A 19530-nucleotide genomic window follows, 5' to 3' on the forward strand; every position below is an offset into this window, starting at 1 on the left:
TGTCCTGCCCTCTCCTCCCCTTACTTCCTGTCCTCTCCCCTCACTTTCACACCCCTTGCCATCCTCTCCCCTCCTCTCCTCTCTTATTTTCTTTCCTCTGTCCTTCTCACCTTCTCCTCTTCTTTCCATCAATTTTCTTTCTCTTCTTTTCAAATTTCCTTTGTGCACCTGGAATTTCATAGCACTAGAGAGGCTGTGAAAAGTTGCCATAAGAGGCATGTAGATCTAAAGAGAAAGTCTCTGTTTGCATTGGAATGGTGATTATAGTCTCACACATAATGGGCTTGGGGAATAAATGTAGTTTTTCCATATCTTCCCAGAGGACCAAACTCATTATCACAACTCAGTCATTTTCTCTATGCCTTGAAATATATGTGGATATTTTATGATATCATTATGACAGCAATAAATCTCTTTTAGTTAATATTTACTCAAATGTTTTATTACTATATTAACATTTGAATAGCTTTTAAGGTTAAAAAATGAAGTGTGTGTGTGTGTGTATGTGTGTGTGTGTGTGTGTGTGTGTGTGTGTGTGTGTGTTCGTTCGTGTCTTGTGTCTTTGTGTGGGAGTAAATGCACCTGAGTTTAGGTGGCCAAGGAAGCCAGAAAAAGTATTCAGATCTTATATTGAATGACAAATTGTGAGGCACTCAGCATGAGAACAGGAAACTCAATTTGGGTCACTTTCAAGAAGAGCACATGCTCTTAATCACTAACCCATCTGTCTAAGCCCATTCAATGGTTCTGTAAAACACTGCCTGTCATGCAGTAAACATGAGAGGTTAAAATGCAATTTAAAACAAGACGTCCTAATTGGAGTAGGAACTCATGTAAGAGCACACAAAGTGCAATATTGTCATGGAAGACAGACACCTGAGACCCTGGAGAATAGCGCTGCTAGGGGCTGTAGGAGGCAGATGTGTTTGAGGGAGAGGGCAGATGACAGAAAGGAAAGATAGAAATGTGGTTAGAGCGGGAATCTAAAGATTTTCTCTGTTACGTAGAAGACAAACATTTGATTCATTACCCTCTAACTCATACTAAACATCTGACCACTCATAAAGCTCTTAATAGTTGTATCTGTTTGTGTGTGTTCCCTTTAGTGATGTGTGAGACATGCCTCATCAAGATGTTGGGAGATGAGGCAGAGGCTAGGAAGCATGCAGAGTGTGTGCCAGCCGTGAGGGCAAATCCTCCTTTTCCGCGAGTACAGTTGCTCTGTTCTCTTGCTCGTTTTTCTATTCTTAGTGCCTAATGTAATATTGATCTTGATAGACTAGTTTGCTATCCACACATATGAGTGCAAGGAAATCTCCTGGCAGTGGGGATTGCCCTAGTGTACTGATAGTGAAAGACATTAGAGCACTAAGGATTAAATGTACCATCTCCATCAAATCCACACAGAGGTCATAGAATTCTATGGAAGAAGAGTCAGAAAGACTGTAAGAGCCATAGGAGTTGGAGGACACCAAAGCAGTGTCTTCAAGATACAACAGGACTGATACACATAAGCCCACAGAGACTATGGCAGCATGCACAAGACCAGCACAGGTCCAAAACACATGGGATTCCTTCACCAAGAATGGGAAGTGAACATGACTTCTTACCTTTAACCAAGAAGATATTTTCAGTGGATTACCATGGGTCAAAGGAAAATCAATTTTCTTAGATAGTCTGTCACTGGGAATATCTGAGGTTCTTTTTCTTCTTTTAAAAATATATTTTATTAATTTATTCATATTACATCTCAATTGTTATCCCATTCCTTGTATCCTCCCATTCCTCCCTCCCTCCCATTTTCCCCTTAATCCTCTCCGCTATGGTATCAATATCTGAGCTTTAAATTGAGGTTCTTTCTATGGATGAATATACAAGATCTCAGAGTGATGAAGTCAATCAACACTCACTCTTTTCTGTATGCTGACTCTTGCTCTATGAAGGTTCACAGTACTTTGATTAGTCTTGTTATACTCGAACAAATGCCACCATAGAGAGGACAGTTTCTTGAGCTTGCAACTTCAGAACAATCCAGAAGTTCACTGTATACACAGTCACTCTTAGGACATGGAGACAAAAGTCAGCCACTCAACCCTCGAGACCACCATTCAGGGAAGCCCTTTGAATGCTCTACGATGGTCATTTGGAGCTCATCCTTCATGGTTCTGGTTTTACAGACTAGCCCTGGCTTTCGGTAGAAATACTGATCTCTATAATGCAATGCACTCTTCACCATTGGATCCTGCACCATCAGCCCACCTTTCACTCCTGCCCTCTGGGAATTAACTTAGACACAATAACTACAATCAAATATTGCCCCAAATGATGCTTTAGGACAAACTCAAGCTAACACAATTCATTTTCTAACAGAGTTTATTAAGCAAAACTTTACTTGAAAGAAAAAAAAACCACTTCTGCCTATTCATGCATCTTTCATTATTTTTAGAACACTGTATTCTGAAAAGTATAACATTTCCATGTTCTTAAAATGACTTTTATAGGTAACTCTATGGTCACAGCAGATTAAAGATAATTTTTGCATTCAAGCCCCACAGAGGTGTTTTCCAAAGCTTGCAGAAATAGTGAATACAAATGCTGCCACTGCACTGAGAGGTTTAAATGCCTGCCTCTGGGTTGAGAGGATGGAAACCTCCTGGGAACTTCAGCTGACAGCAGTGTAATCAATGGGCCCATCCACAAAAATCACTCTATTTTTATTTTCAGTGTAAGCATTTAGTATTAGACATCCATGAGGGCCAACATTCAAGAATATATCCTTTATGTGAAAATGATTTTCAGTTATCAAGTAGTAAAGAACAATCTAATCACGAGAAGAAAGCCTTTGAATTAAATAATTTCTTATACTAATTTGTTTCCATTTTTCATATTCTCTTGATATTATTTTTGTTTTGGTTTGGTTTTTGGGACAGGGTTTCTCTGTGTTGCTATGGCTATCCTGTACTTGCTTTGTAGACCAGGCTGGCCTCTGCCTCCCCAGTGCTGGGTTTACAGGTGTGCCCTCACTGTACCCAGCTTCTTGCTATTAGTTTTACAATCACCAGATAGCATCTGTAAGTTTCATCATAATTGTTAACTTAGAAACTTATTTAAAAGTAACTGTGTCTTAGAAAGCTGAAAGTTTGTATAGAGGTGTCATTTGTCGCCTGGTAGAATTGGGTGCCCTGTGGGGTGTGTTGGAGCTACCACTTGTGAGGAGTTTGGATGGTGCAGCTCCACTCTGAAAGGAAGGGAAGGAGCTCGGGAAGCAAGTTCATGTGTCAGAAGAGGTTGCTTACATGGGCCCATCATTCATGTGAGAAAGTTAGTTTCTTGTTACTTTTACACAGACACTTGTGTTTAGAGAATGAGGAGGAATGCCAGAATTCTGAAAAACTGCTCAATAAATGCATCTCCCATCCCCTTTGTTAGTTCCATTACTTAAAAACATATTTTTAAAAAATTTTATGTTATATTAATGCGTGAGTTTCTGCACGTTGGAATGTTTTCTACATGTGTGTTGGATATCCCTGGAGAACAAAAGAGGACATTGACTTGCCTGGGAAGTGGAGTTACATGTAGTCACGACCCACCTGAAGTCAGTGCTGGGCACAGAGCCTGTGTCCTCTGCTACAACCACATCCAGTGCTGTTCACCGTCTCCCCAAGCTTGGGTCTCAGGTCCTGATACCGCTCAGTGCTAATGCTGACTTCAGTGTTTGCTTTCTCGTTTGTTTGTTGTTGTGGGTGTTTCTTGGCTGCTGTTGGGCACCTGCTTTCCAGCTCTTTTTGTGATCCCTGTCATTTTATTCTACATTCTAGTGCTTCCTTTGAGCTTTAGTCTCATACTTTGCATCTTTCCTTATTAGTCCAGAAAGAAATCAATATGGCTGGACTTGTTGTGGTATTCCTGCCTATTTTGGAATTCTCTCTGATGACAGTTTTCTTTCTGTAAGGTCTTAGAGGACAAGAGATGACAGATAACGCAGCCAACATTGTACCATGTGTTGCAGGTCTGTGACCACATCTTACTGAAATCACATTTCCTTGGCTTCCTTCAGCCGCACTGTACTCTTCCTCTGTTATCTCCCTGCCATCTCTTGATTATTTTATAATGTTTCCATTTTTATTATTTTAAGCAAATTGGATCATTTAAGGCTTGATTTGAATCTCACTTTTTCTCTTAATGACTCTCCATAGTCTTTTTTCACACTACCAGTAATTTCATTTTTATACACATTATGATGCTATCTTGATGTCTGAACATTGCTATTCAAACTAGTAATTGTTTTTGTAAATCAAAAATTTTTTAAATTACAAGGATATCTTCATCTTATTACTATTCTTGGTTTTATTATCTATGTGACTATTTTATAACTTTAAATTTGTTATTGGACATATATATATGTATGTATATATATATATATATATATATATATATATATATATATATATATTGTAATTTGTTGTTATACTTGCCACCACCTTCTACCATATCCCTCCCACCTCTGTCAATCATCCCTCCTCCTAGAAGTCTGTCTCATATTTGTATCTTTCCTTTTTGTGATGTGACCTATTGGATTTAAGAGGGGCCATGAGACTATCCAGCCTACTGGCAGAAAAGGTATCAGTGTTCTTACTCAATCTTCAACTCTGGGATCTATAACACCCATGGGGGAAGCAAAATGTGTCCTGTCGGTGCAATAGCAACATAACAATTGTGAGGATAACAATCTTGTGGTTGAGAAGGTTGTAGTCCCTAAAGAAACAGTTGCTGCTGTTTTCTATTTAAATAATGGACATGGCTGTCTAATTTCTAGAGGCGAATGCAGCTCTGAGCCCTAACCAGAGGAGCACCTCTTTGCAGTGAATTGCACTGTACATAGAGATTCATGGGGCTTAAGGTGATGAGAATAGTAAGTGATGGTAAAGTACGCAGGACACTTAGGCCACTGCCTTAAAAGCCCATGGGTTGCTGAGGAAGAGGGATATAAATAAGGTAAGAGTAAGAAGACGAGGAGAAGGCTCACTAAAGGCTACGTTCTGGTACAACACAATAATTCAACCATGATCACCCAGGAGCTGTGGCTGCTCAACTGAGCTTGTCAGCTATCACTCATGGATCAGGGAGGGTCAGGCAGCTCTACTACTCTCTGTTGAACTATTGGCTACTGATGGATACTTGGGAGGAGGACTTGATTGTCCCTATATGTGCTCCCATGGGTAAACTCACTACCAGGATCCAATGCCTAGTGGTAAATTTTACTTTGAAAGAAAACACTTTAAGCATGCATATCTCAAAATAGGCCTAATAGTCTTGAATAATATGGTACTCAGGGATTCCTTATTGTTAGAGTAATGATCCATAAATCTTAGTTCTTAAGAAACAAATGGGGAAATAGAAGGATCCAGAGGGTCCTAGAAACCTACAAGAAGAACGTACAATACACGGATCTGGGTCCAGGGGTCCTGCTCAAACTATGGCACCAGCCAAGGAAAATATAGGCAGTAAGCTTCGAACCCCTACCCAGATCTAGCCGATGGACGGGACATTCTCCACCGTTGAGTAGGAAGTGGGGTCTGACTTTCATGCGAACTCTGGTGCCCCATTTTTGACCACGTCCCCTTGATGGGGAGGCATGGTGGCACTCAGAGGAAGGATAGCAGGCTACCAAGAAGAGACTTGATACCCTATGAACATATACAGGCAGAGGAGGTACCTCTCAGTCACACACATATGGAAGGGAGTAGGGGAAAATGGGAGGGAGGGAGGAATGGGAGGATACAAGGGATGGGCTAACAATTGAGATGTAATATGAGTAAATTAATAAAATAATAAAAAAAGAAACAAAGAAAACATGACCACAATTGTTAAAGACAGTAACAAATAGCTTCTGTACTGAAATTTTAGTCCTTGTTCTTATTTTTAACCTATGTATTTGTGACATTATCTATGTGGCTTTTGATTAGTTTCTCATGGCTACAATGGATATTACATTAGTAGTCTGCTTTGTAGAATTTTACTGCTATATACTGCACAAGGAAATATATATATATATATATATATATATATATATATATATATATATATATATATATAAACATACATGTATATCTTGACTGTTAACATTTTGAATTAGGATCTGTTCCATAATTTATATATAGCATATATGTATATACATATGTACACATTGATAACAAAATGTCTTTCAGAAGAGGACAACTCTAACAATATATTCCAAAAGTGTCTTTATTCCAAAAGTGTCTTTGTCAGAGTTCTATTGCTGTGAATTGATGCTGTGACCAGAGCAATTCTTGTAAAAGAAAGCATTAATTGGGGGCTTGCTTACAGTTTTAGAGGTTTAGTCTTCTAAAATTATTATCATGGCAGGGAGCATGGCAGCATGCATGGCACTGGAGCAGTAGCCGAGAGCTATGTCCTTGACCCAGAGTCAAGACATAGAGAGAGAGAGTCTGAGCCTGAATTTGGATTTTGAAAATTCAAAGCCCACCCACAGTGACACTCCTCCTCGAACAAGGCCACACCTTCCAGTCTTTGTAGTTCTCTCAAACAAGTCTACTCCCGAGTGACCAAGCATTCAAGTTTATCATCCTATGGGAACCACGATCATGCAAATCACCACAAACAGTGTATTTTTTTTTAAAGAAAAAAAAAATTAAAAGTGGGGTGTGGCTGTACATACTGAGAACACTTGTCAGATGGAAGCAAGAGGACAGTACTTTGTAACTATCTTTAATTACACATGAAACTGTCTCATGGGAAAAAAGTATATTGAAAAACTATGAAAGTGTTGCAATATACTTTTTAATACTTCAAAACCAATCAGAATTCTCATTCTCAAGTTCACTTCTTAATAATGTCTTCGTAGCTAGTTTTTGTTGCACGGCAGAGCAATCTGCATATCATACATCAAGTATAATAGAGCATTTGACTTCCTTAATGCAATGCCTAACTGTAAATGTCTATAAATACAAATGAGGTGTTTAAATGTGAAGATCCTGAGGATAGATGGCAATTCCTATAATTATAGCATCATTACACCTGCCTGCGCTGCACTGAATAGTTAAAGTTACAACTGTTCCTATTATTGGAAAAGTAATAACAATTATAATTGTACAATGCAGTATTAAGAGCTTAATACTCAATTCTAAGGCAGATGAACTACAGATGCAATGAAAACTGAACCCATAAACTTCATGCTGTTAATACACACATGCTCCAGACAGACACTAAGGTGTAAAGAGAAAGCAGTGGCTCTTACGTGGCTCACCTTTCCACATGCTCACATTTTAACTTTTGAGCAGCATTATGAGGACTGTTTATTCTCTATGAATCATTCATTTCCCATAATACTATTGTGCGCACATGCGTGTGTGTGTGTGCGTGTGTGTGTATAAGCCAGAAATTAACATCAAGTATCTTTCTCAACCAGTCTCTATGTATTTTATGATACTGTCTTCACTGCACCTGGCTCACTGGTTTGGCTAGGCTGGCTAGAGTGCTCCAGAGATGCTTTTGTCTGTGTCTCACCTTACTGGGATGACAGGCATGATATGCCTGGCTTTATACATAGGTACTTGGGATTTGAACACATATCCTTAATTTCAGTACAACAAACGTTTTACCAAATGAGCCATCTCTCCATCATTAATGTCAACATTTCTATTCTGAGGTATACATGAACTCAGATTAAAGAGGTGAATATATATAAATAAGATGCCTTTTAGTTTATTTGTATTGAGGTCAAGTATTTAGAAAACCAGCAATAATACATCTTTTACTTTTGCATGTGAAATGCTGATCTTTTCTATCTGTAACTCACCATCATTTCGCAGGGTGAGCGGTGTTGGAGGACTGAGCACTCGAGCATTCGTCACAGCATTTTTCACCAGACAAATATAGCTGCCAACATCTGATGTTTGCACTTTAGAAATATAAAGGTTGCCTGTCTCTTGGGATATGAACCGCCGGCTGTCCTCCGCCACAAAGGAAGGGAACTCGTTGAAGACCCAGCTATAGATGATCTCTGAAAACAGAGAATTCAGTTGTTGAATAATACAGATCACTTAATTGACAAAGTTCAAACAACAAGGCCTTTACTAAACATTACCTTGATTCAAGGCCACACACACAGCTGATCTGCAAATAATTTAATATATTATATTCAAAGCATGGTTCTGGTTTGTGGCTGTAGGTCACATAGTTCTCAGGTGATCTGCCTTTACCCATTTTCCCTTCAAATGTGAAGTGTATTAAACCTGTACATGATATTCAGAACTGTGATAATGTGAAGGTTGAAAATTAAAGAGATAATTTCTTATAATTTTGCATCAACTTAATTGGCTAATTTCATACAAACCTGTGAAAGAGTGTACAGAGATGACAGCGTACACTGTAATGGCTAACAGGAGAGGTGTGAACTTTGTCCTACTGACCCACACAGACTTATAGATCCAGGAGATATCCGGACTTCAGTTTTTACTGCTTTGTTCATCAAATATTGGTTGCAAATGACCTTAGGCTATATATCATTCCAAAGAGAAAAGAAAAGTTTCACAATTCCATGGAGCTATTCTTTTAAGGGGGGAAAACCCAAGAATATGCCCACAATAGAGCAAAAGTTAATGAACGGGAAGCAAAAGGACGGAAAAGCAAAGGAGAATTTTTTTTTTTTTTTTTTTTTTTTGGATTTTCAGGACAAGGTTTCTCTGTGTAGCCTTCCTTGGCTGTCCTGGACTCACTTTGTAGACCAGCCTGGCCTTGAACTCACAGCAATCCGCCTGCCTCTTCCTCCCGAGTGCTGGGATTAAAGGCATATCTTAAACAGTCTCCTAGTTCCAGAATGAAGAAGAGGGAATGGGGCAAATGAGATGTCTAGAAGAGCAAGAGGAGAAATAGAATCACAACCCCAGGAAGCCAGTTTTAAGTAGTTATAAAAGATGGTGCTTTTGAGTGACAGTGGCAGCAGTGACACTGAGGAGCCAGAGACCATTGACTGTGCAGAGAATAAGACAGAAGTATATCTTTGTCTAGATGGGATGATTGATAAAAAGTAAAGTTCTTCGGAGATGTGGACACAGAGGAACTGGGGATTTAACCATGACACCTAAAAGTGAGATAATGTCAGCTTTGCAATTTGAACTCAAGGAGGAAGACCTTTACATTTGAAGACAAAACATTGACATCTCAATGGGTTGCAACTCACCTGTTATATCTGGAAGAACAGATTTCACAACCTTCTTTTTTTCAGTTACTTGTTTGATAAATCAACTTAATTAAGTTTTTAAGTGACCCAACATGTAGTTAAAATCTACTATTGCAATTAGAAAGTCACTTTATATTGTCTTTTTCTTTTTTTCCTCTTAATCATTCTCTCTTCCCTCTTTATCCTATCATGGATTATTAAAAATCAGTTCGCAGCCAGGTGTGTTGACACACCTTTAATCCCAGCACTTGTGAAGCAGAGGCAGGCAGATTGCTGTGAGTTCAAGGCCAGCCTGGTCTACAAAGTGAGTCTAGGACAGCAAAGGCTACACAGAGAAACCCTGTCTCAGAAAACCAAAAAAAAAAAAAAAAAAAAAAAAAAAAAAAAAAAAAGAAGAAGAAGAAGAAAGTCAGTTTTCATCTCTTTTCTACTCACTTCAAAATTGGGGTTCTGGACTTGAGCCAACATTTCCAGATCCTAAAGCTGATTTAAAAATATTGAGAGGGAGAGACAAAGCCCCAGCTAAACATCTCTTATCACCAAATGAAATCGCAACATTCAAAATTGGTTACAACTGAGTTCTTCAAAGGGGCCTTATAGAATCCTGAAAACAACCCAGGCTATTGGTTACTTTCTATGTACTGATGGTAAGGCCCTACTGCTAAAGACAGTACCTGTCTAAGTCAAGCTGGTTCCTACCTAGAGCCTTTACTCCTACTAGAAATTTTCAAAGTACTGGAAGGTACTCTGTATACTACCAGAGTAGAAAGGTAATTACCAATCCAGCTGCAAACCCCATGAAATACAATGGTGAACTACCTGCACAACAGGCAAGCGCAATGGTTTCACAAAAGTTGTTGGAGTAACTGACAACTATCTGATTGGAATTAACACTCACTCCATAAGATGGAACCAATGCCTGACACTGTTTTGGTGTCCATGCACCTGAGACTACATAGGACATAGTCTAGAATAAAACCAAACACTACTGTTCTGCTAAAGGAATGTTGCAATAGAGAGACTCCTAATGACATTGTGCTATACTCAATGATCAGTGTCTTAATCAGCTCTCATCAGGGAAGCCTCTGCCTTCAGTAGATGGGATCAAATACTAAGACCCACAACTTGAAAATGTACAGAGAGTGAGAGACCTTGGAATCTTCAGTCCTACCTGGGATGTATCCATCTGTCCCATCCCTTAGAGTTCAGGGAATTCTTCAGAAGAGGAATCAGAAAGACTTCAAAGAGCCAGAGGGCATGGGAGACACCAAGGGAACAAGACAATATGGACAGAACAGAGCTGATACATACATGAACACACAAAAATGCTGGCACCACGCAGAGGACCTATGTGGGCATAAACCAGATGGGATCCTAGTCCAGAAATGAAAAATGCAGTGGACACAATTCCATCTTTAATCTAGAAGCTATCACCAATTGATAATGGCTCACAAAGGACAATTCAGGTGAAATTTCGTTGGGTTTACAAATCAAACATTAAGGGCAGGCTGTATTCCCAGTAGTAGATGGTCAGTACAAAATGAACTCCGTGGTATAGTTGGAGGTTTGATCTTTTTATTTAACCTTATAGATCTTCTGCTTATATTTTATAGTTTAAAAAATTTTTGTTTTTATGTTTTCTCTGTGTGTCTTAGTGTCTGTGTTTTCATGCTTTTTCTTTTTCTCTTTTTTTTTTCTGTGTGTTCATTTATTTTTTCCTAGTCTGGTTTGTTTGATTTTATCATATTTTATGTTATTTATCATTATATTATTATTATTTATATTATTATTATTATTATTTAAATCCCTGCTTGCATTCTAATTTTGTCTGGGTGGAGACATGGGGCCAATATGGGAGAAGCTAGGGAAGGTTAAACCATAATCAGAATACAAAAATTATATTTTCAATTAAAAAGAAGAAATGATTAGAAATATTTAATTGAACTTATGATTAGGCCACTGGAGTATAAGTGAAATATGCAGCCTGCTAATTACATTCTAATGCAAGGACTTCTCCTATCTGATAACATGGTCCCTCTAACAATAAGTTTCATTTGTTATTTATACATAATTCACAAAAATTTATATTTCAATCATATATATTTCATAGGATTTTGCTTAGGTTTTCTCAAGTTTTTGGTTACTCTTTAAAATTTTTTTTTAAATTTTTAATTTTTTTAATTAATTTATTCTTGTTACATCTCAATGTTTATCCCATCCCTTGTATCTTCCCATTCTTCCCCCCTCCCCATTTTCCCATTATTCCCCTCCCCTATGACTGTTCCTGAGAGGGATTACCTTCCCCTGTATATGCTCATAGGGTATCAAGTCTCTTCTTGGCAACCTGCTGTCCTTCCTCTGAGTGCCACCAGTGTCCCTCAGTAGAAGAATGGATAGAGAAACTGTGGCACATATACACTATGGAATACTACTCAGCTATTAAAAACAAGGAATTCCCGAAATTTGTGGATAAATGAATTGAGCTAGAAATGATCATAATGAGTGAGTTAACCCAGACGCAGAAAGAGCCAAATGGTATATACTCACTTATATCTGCATACTAGCCCAAGGGGCATGTCCCACGAAAGCCTTCACTTACCAGGAAACTGGGACAGAGGGGAGGACATCCTATTGGGACTCTAGATGAGAAAAGCATGGCAGAATAGCAAAGTAGAAGGATCCAGAGGGTCCTAGAAACCTACAAGTAGAACATTATGATAGGCAGATTTGGGCCCAGGGGTCCTGCTCAAACTAAGGTGCCAGCCAAGGACAATACAGGTGGTAAACTTTAAATCCCTACCCAGATCTAGCCAACGGTCAGAACATTCCCCACAGTTGAGTGGAGAGTGGAATATGACTCTCTCACGTACTCTGGTGCCTCACATTTGACCATGTCCCCTGGAGGGGGAGACCTGGTGGTACTCTTGAAAATTTATAGACAGGAATAGCAACTAAAAGTTGACATTTAAAGAACCACAGTTTCTTATACTGGTGGTATCTGTTGGTTGAGTTTATGATTTATTTCAAGACTGAGACCCTTATGCATGAAAATGACACTTTTAATACCTCACGATTAAATGGAATTTGGGGTTCAAAATTGCTGATTTATTTCTGCAATGAGGTTTTATTTTTCACCATAGCCAATAGGTTCATAATGCCAAGGACGAAGAGAGCATTGCACGGTAACTTAGCTGACACCTGAAACTGGGTTAGATTTCTTGCTTGCACCCAAAATAGAACTACTGAGTGGAGTCAAACCTCTTTTAAGATCCCTGTTTACACTCACTATTAAGGCTTTTTATTAGCTATTAGCATTTACTTAAAATTGTCTTTAAACTTTACTTTCACAATAAAGTAGAATACAGTTTCTTTAAGGGTGATGTTATCGTCTGAGGACTGTAAAATTTTTCAGGGAGACTGGAAAACATAATTGCCTCTATAGCTTTAATCTTTACTTTGTCTGCTGCTTTGTTATATATTAACTGTGTGTGGCTTTTTCCAAATAACCATATAATAACGTGTTATATATATATAATATTTTAGTATCTTATTTCATTTAAAAAGATAGTGAAACTAACTAGTAAGCCATGATTTTCCCATTTTCAAAGATGTCTTTTTAAAAGAATATTAAATCTGCCTCCTGTATATTCAATACTAAGTGGTAAGAAAAAATTGCCTCATTAATCCAGACTCCTGTTTTGTTGTTGTTGTACACTTTTTGTCTTTCTGTGCTGCACTCAAAAGTTATTGTAATTCACTAGGAGTTTAACACATCCAGATGTATGTACTTGGTGTATGTGTTTTATCTCGACTTCTGCTCTCTAGTTAATCCAAATACTTATTTTTAATGCTGACATACTATCAGCCCTTGAGCTTCTAGACATTAAAGTAGATTTCTGTGATATTAAAACACACACACACAGACACACAGGCAAAGGGATGTACGTACGTGCACATGTGCATGCACACACACCTAATTAAAAACCCTCAAACAAATTAGATGTAGAAGGAACATTGCAGCATAATAGTGGTATTTATACAAAAATCTTGAAGTTCATCTCATAGTGAATGTAGGAAAGCCAACAGGCTCCTCCTCTCCCTAGAATGTTAAGGACGACCAGGATGTCTGCGGCTGCTGTTCGGTGAGATGTTGCAGTCCTAAGGCTCCATCCAACCTGAGCTCTTGGACACACAACTTGGAAGGAAAATAAAGTTCTGTTTGTGTGTGGAAAATATGACTTTCTATTTACAAACCTTCCCTCCAAATCTTACTCCAAACTTTGTTAGGATAAACTAACTCAGTATTCCAACATATTAATAAATTATTTGAAATACAATCTAAGAACTTGTCATTCACAGGAACCACAGAAAAGAAATGCCTATGAGTAAGTGTACACTGTGTAGTGAAATATCTATGCTCATAGAGTTATGACATTGATGATAGAAACTGTTTAGAATGCCAAGAAATTGAAATGCACCCCACATTCAGTGATTGGCAGTATTGATAGAACTTCAACATTATGAAAGCGGTCTGCAGTCAGCACAGTCCCTGTTAGAGTACCATTGACTTCCATCAGGGCTTCATCATAGCATTCACAAAATGTATATGGCTACAAAGACTCTACTGAGTAGTCAATGCCATCTCGAATCAGAAGAACCAGATGATCTCTTTTAGACCTGATTTTAAAATGCAACACAATTACATACTTAAAAAATAATGGGAAAGATCAGTGGGGCGGCACACACCTGAAACTGCAGCACTGTGGAGAGGCAGAGGCAGGTGGAGCTCTGTGATTTCAAGGCCTGCCTTGTCTACAAAATGAGTCCAGGACAGCCAAGGCTACACAGAGAAACTCTTATTGGAAAATTCAAAATAATAATAATGATGATGGTGGTGGTCCTGATATCAGCACATATTCTGACAAATGGGATGAAGCTGAGAACCTGAAAGTAAATGAATACAGTTTCAGGAGATGCTAAGGACAGGCACCAAGAGAAGATGGCCTTTTGTGGTAAACTGTGCTGGGAATGGTGAGTATTCATATCCTAGACACTACAATTCGACCCTTGTCTGTTACCTGCAACACAGAAGTTAGCCACAAGTTACTAAGGAGCTCCAACAAAGCACTAGTAATATGATTTGGAAGTTCACGTAGACTTTTTGTTTGCTTGTTTTGAGATTATTCTGCAACAGACAGGAAATGAACCAAAGAATAAATAAAGAAAACGATATATCAGACTGAAGACTTTCTGGGTAGAGAAGCATGCAACAAAAATAACTCATGTACAGCTTACACAATAAATAAAATATTTGCAAACTATACAGCTGATAAGGAATTTATTCCCATAATATATAAAGAACTAAAACTAAAACTTATAAGCAAAACAGATAAGAAAATGAACTGCAGATCTCAGTAGATGATGTTTATCAAAAGAAGAAATGTAAACATCCAAATATTACACACAAAAATGATTTGACTGATTATCAGCAGAGAACAAGTTTATGGGGCTGGAGATGTGACTTTGGAGTTAAGAGCAGTTGCTAAATCTGCACAAGACTCAGGTTCAATTTCCAACATCCACACCATAGCTCATCACCATCTTGAGCTCTGCTCTAGCCGATCTGACCAGCCTCTGCTGGCTTCTGTGGGTACTGCATGCACATAGTACTGCTGATGCTTTGGAGAAAGGAAGTAAGCTCTTAGATGTCTCCGGGGATGTAAACTCCAGCCACCAAGGAGAACTGAATGGTAGCATCTCAAATAGTGAAAACTAGAATGATGATAAGATCTTGCAAGCCCACAAGTTAGATATTCAAGTAAATGAAATGATGTGAATAGATGCCTCACATTCAGAGCACTGTGATTTGAAACAGCAGGGAGGTGGAAACAATCTAAGCACTCATCAAGTGATAAATGGAGAAAAATATAGTGTGAATACATCATGGAATACTAGTCAGCCACTGACTGATGAAATTCTGCCATTTGTAGTAACAGGGATGAAACTGGAGGTCATTATGTTAAGTGAAACAGAGCAGGCACAGAAAGAGAAGAACATCCTCCTGTTACGTGCATGTGCAGTCTAAAACGGGAGAGCTAGAAGTTGAGGATAGAATAGTAGTTTCTGTATGATAGGTAAGGAATGGGAGATGGAAGCATGACACGATGGTGGAAAACTAATTAATGTGCATGACGCTGCAAACAGAGAAGTAAGAATTTTTATGTGCTGATGCACAGCAAGCACACTAGCTATAAATGTCAATTTAATGTAGTATTAAAAAAATCTGAAAAATCAGGACTAGAGATGACTTAGTGCTCAACAACACTGGTTGCCCTTGCAGACAACTCAGGCTTGGTTCTCAGCATCCACCATGGCAGCACACACCATTTGTAGCGCCAGTTCTAGAGGATCCAATACCTGTTCTGACACCCACAGGTAGTAGCATGTGAGTAGTGCACAGACATACGTGCACAAAAATCACCCAAGCACTTATTTTTAAAAGGATAGAAATGTGCATTTTTCCCAAAAAGAAGTTATAAATGATTTACACTTTGCCTGATTTAGACATATCCTTCACCCATCATGCTGAGCACTTGAATTTTCGTACATTTTAGATATTAGTTAAAACAAACTTACTTTACTAAGTTCATGCTGATGTTTAACACACCCGTGTAGTGTACATCCCACTTCATCTAATATACTGGGTTTCTTGTTTGTGGGTTACAGATTGTTAATAAGTTACCAATCCTATGTGGTAACATCAACTGAACTCCACGAAAGAGAACAACCCCAGCGTTATTTCTTTTTAGAACTTTATTTTTTTGACACTAACCTACTCCGTTGTCATTACTTCTCTTAATTAAGTCATCACTGGGAGAGACTGTCATACTGAGCCATGGAATTAAAACTAACTTGGGTGGTCACTGAATTTTCATTTCTTACATTCGGTGGCGGGGCAAATGCAGGTAGGCTGTGCCTGCCTTATAACTGAAGGTCCAGGTTTATCATTTCACACACTATGAGCCTTCATCCCTTTTCTGCAATTTATTCAGTGTCAAAGCTGATGCTCTTCTTTTCGCTTCCCTGACAAATAAAATCATTACTTAAATGACAGATTTCCACATCCACGAGGTATGAAAACAAGCATTTCCATGTGGGTGAGGATGCTCATTACTCATGGCCGTAGTGCCACTGATAAAAACAAGTGCAACAGTGGGGAATGAAACCACGTACTGGATGCTCCAGTCCGTGAAAACAATGGCAGAGAGCAATAAGATATGATTCATTTCAGCATTTTCTAATATGCTGCAATTGAGGAGATAGTCGTTCCTCTTTCTAATAATGTTTGTATACAGAGAAGGTTTGGGTCAGAGAATATAGAAGGAACATAGTGCAAACAGCCTCAGTGAAATTCACCGGCCCAAGAAATAATTCCGCTCACCCCAGGAGCTCAGCTTCTCCATCGCTGTCAGCCAAAAGAAGGGAGATTAAAAATCAGAATTTCTTTATTTTTATTCTCTGTTTGAAGTTATTGTATGTGCGAAGGTTTCAGGTAATGATATGCATTAACAACAATCTCTGCTGTACCCTCTTCTTCTGCTTACTCCTATGGTGTGACATTCAATAGCGTTTGTCAAATAACTAGAATTTGGTTTATCATAAAGTACAACTTTTAGTTCCCAATGGTATGAATTTTGTATTTTAACTTAACAAACTTTTGTATTTTGCATTAATTTTTACTGATGCACTGAAGTACATACTATAAGCAGTTTAGTATTTGCTAATTATAACATTTATTTGGATTCCAGTGATCAGTATGACAACCTTTCCTCATGATGATTTAATTAAGGGAAATACTTGAAAATGATAATAGAATACATTAGTGGCAAAAAAATAAGTTTAAAAAATGTTTCCAGGATTGCTTCCTGTCAGGGATCCGATGTTATCACTTGGATTGTTACCTTATTAGTGTCACAAAAAATGTAGAGAATTTTCAAGTATCCCTTGCAATTGATCATGAGAAACACTGGAAATTAATGAGAAGCACATTTTAATGTATTACTTTTGTATTATGTGTATGTTTCTACATCATGTGTGCTCATGTGTACACTGCATGAGGAGTCAAGAAGCAGGTATCTGATTCCCTAGAACTTGAATTAAAGGCAGTTGTAAGCTACGTGATGCTGGTGCTGGAAGCAGAACTCCAATCCTTTACAAGAACATTAAGAGCTCTTGGCTACTGAGGCAGCCCCAAGAAGTACCTCTTTGTTTTGTGATGTGTATCATTTCTGTAACAGAAAATGTCACTGTTAGCCATGTCAAGTACTCTCAAAAAAATAAAATCTCACTCTTCATTTTCAACACTGTATTATCACAAGCACAATGTATGTTCTACAGCTGAACAATAAATATTTGCAGAGTATGTGAACACTTGTGCCAAACTGTATTTATACAGTATATAGAACTTTTAATATTTTAAGCACACACATGGGTTGGTTTGCATATTTTAATTTCCAGTGAAAGTTTATTAGGGTATGCATGGACTCAACTTGTTCTACTGAGTCAGTGACATGGATTTGTAGGCGCTGGAGAGACATTAGAATTATAGGTTATTTCAGGTAATTTATAATCTTACATGTGATCTGTTTTAGTCCCTCTGATTGGGCATGTTTAATTGGTATTTTGTTGAGAATCTGGTTTGGCCGTTGAACTGTTAAATGGAGCATCTATAAAGACCATTTTAGTGGCCAGATTTATGGTGGACTTTGTCATAAAGACAACTACAGGTCACACATTAGGATAAGACTGGCAAGTTGGCTGTCAGCACAGTGCGCACCTCCCATGACTATCAGAACTGATGTGGCAAGCTCTGTTATCCCAGTGCTGGGGGAGAGGCACAGGCAGGGAGAACCCTGGGGCCTCCTGGTCAGCCAGCATAGTCTGTTAGAGGACAGTAAAGGATCCTGCCTCAAGATAACAACATGGAAGATTCTTCAGAAAGAACACTAGAGTGTGTTATCTGGCAATCATATACAGGCTTATGCATGTATATCTGATGTCTGAAGCCGCAAGAAATGCCTTTACAGATACACACTTCCACAAAGCAGTAACAAATTATTACACAAAAACTCTGCTTAGAGACTTATGGTATACTACATACACATTTGATGGCGTTGTGGTGAGGAGGAGCATTGACTTTAGTATCACAAAGATTAGAATGTCAGAGATATCTTTACTTGACTCCTGACCATGAGATTTTTAAGTAGTATTTGTAGCTTTATTAAAGCTTCATTCTTTTTTTAAAATCTGAAACCTGAACTGAAGGTATAGACAGAGTAGGTTAAATGAGACAAAACAGTTAAGCCTAATCCTTCAGAATCAGGCCAATTTCTTTTCATTATTACACTAATCCTCTTAACATTGAAAATAACCAGCTAACATCGCAGTGTGAGAGGACAAAGTCCAGTTTGCCCAGATCACCCAAAAGGTACCCTTTATAATTAGGTCATATTATATCCACTATTGTATTCTGGGTTTTAGGTTTATTTTCAGTTTTAATAAAAATAAATAGTGATGTTGTAGGTTATGGTGATGCTAAGGAGAACTCAGCCTCTTAGATGGGTCTCCAACATGAAGGAACTGCTCAACAAAGGCAGCAGTGGTTCACAGTGAACAGCCTAACAACAGAAATCAATCTTCTGCCTTGTGCAACGAGATTTAATCTCTGTGTCAAAAGTTTTCCCCAATAAATCCACTCAGCAGCGATAGCCTAGGAAGAACAGAAACAAAGAAGGTGTCCTATTTGTCACACTTCCCACGAGAATCAGGATATTTTAAAACATGTTGTAAGGAATGCAAGAGAGAAGTTGTCATATGGGCTAAAAATAAAATTATCCTAATACGAGGCAAACTTCACTGTCACAGTGCATTTAGTTACTGTGGCTGAACAGAACAAAGTAATAAATCTCTTTAAGGTTTTAAGACATGTATTTTTATTATGCCTTTTACCTAAAGTCAAAAGAAGTAGAATTCTACTTTAAAATTATAATATGTCATCAACACAAAATAAGCGTTGTGTGCACATAATTAAAGGGAAAGTTAGCCAGTTGGAAGATGACGAAGGAACATTTGTAACAGGAGCAGTCGCGCGTTGGCATTCTTCATGATCCACACGTTAAAAATCTCTGAGCTAGTGAATTCCAAGTTCAGGGTTTTGTGCCACTACACCAATCAGGTGACAGAAGCTATTTTTATTTTCTCTGCACAATGTTTCACACCATCGATGGTGGTGCTTATATCCCAGGAGC

General features: G+C 38.2%; 1 protein-coding gene across 1 annotated transcript in view; it reads right to left on the reverse strand.

Annotated features, from left to right (window-relative positions):
* Window positions 1-19530, reverse strand: part of Cntn5 (contactin 5) — a 445387-nt gene that overhangs the window by 330532 nt on the left and 95325 nt on the right. The window contains exon 6 of the mRNA XM_051156769.1: window positions 7841-8044. Within this exon, the coding sequence (XP_051012726.1) occupies window positions 7841-8044 (204 nt within the window). The remainder of the gene's footprint in view (window positions 1-7840; window positions 8045-19530) is intronic.

The sequence above is a fragment of the Acomys russatus genome, chromosome 14, assembly GCF_903995435.1.
Source record: "Acomys russatus chromosome 14, mAcoRus1.1, whole genome shotgun sequence".
Lineage (NCBI taxonomy): Eukaryota > Metazoa > Chordata > Mammalia > Rodentia > Muridae > Acomys > Acomys russatus.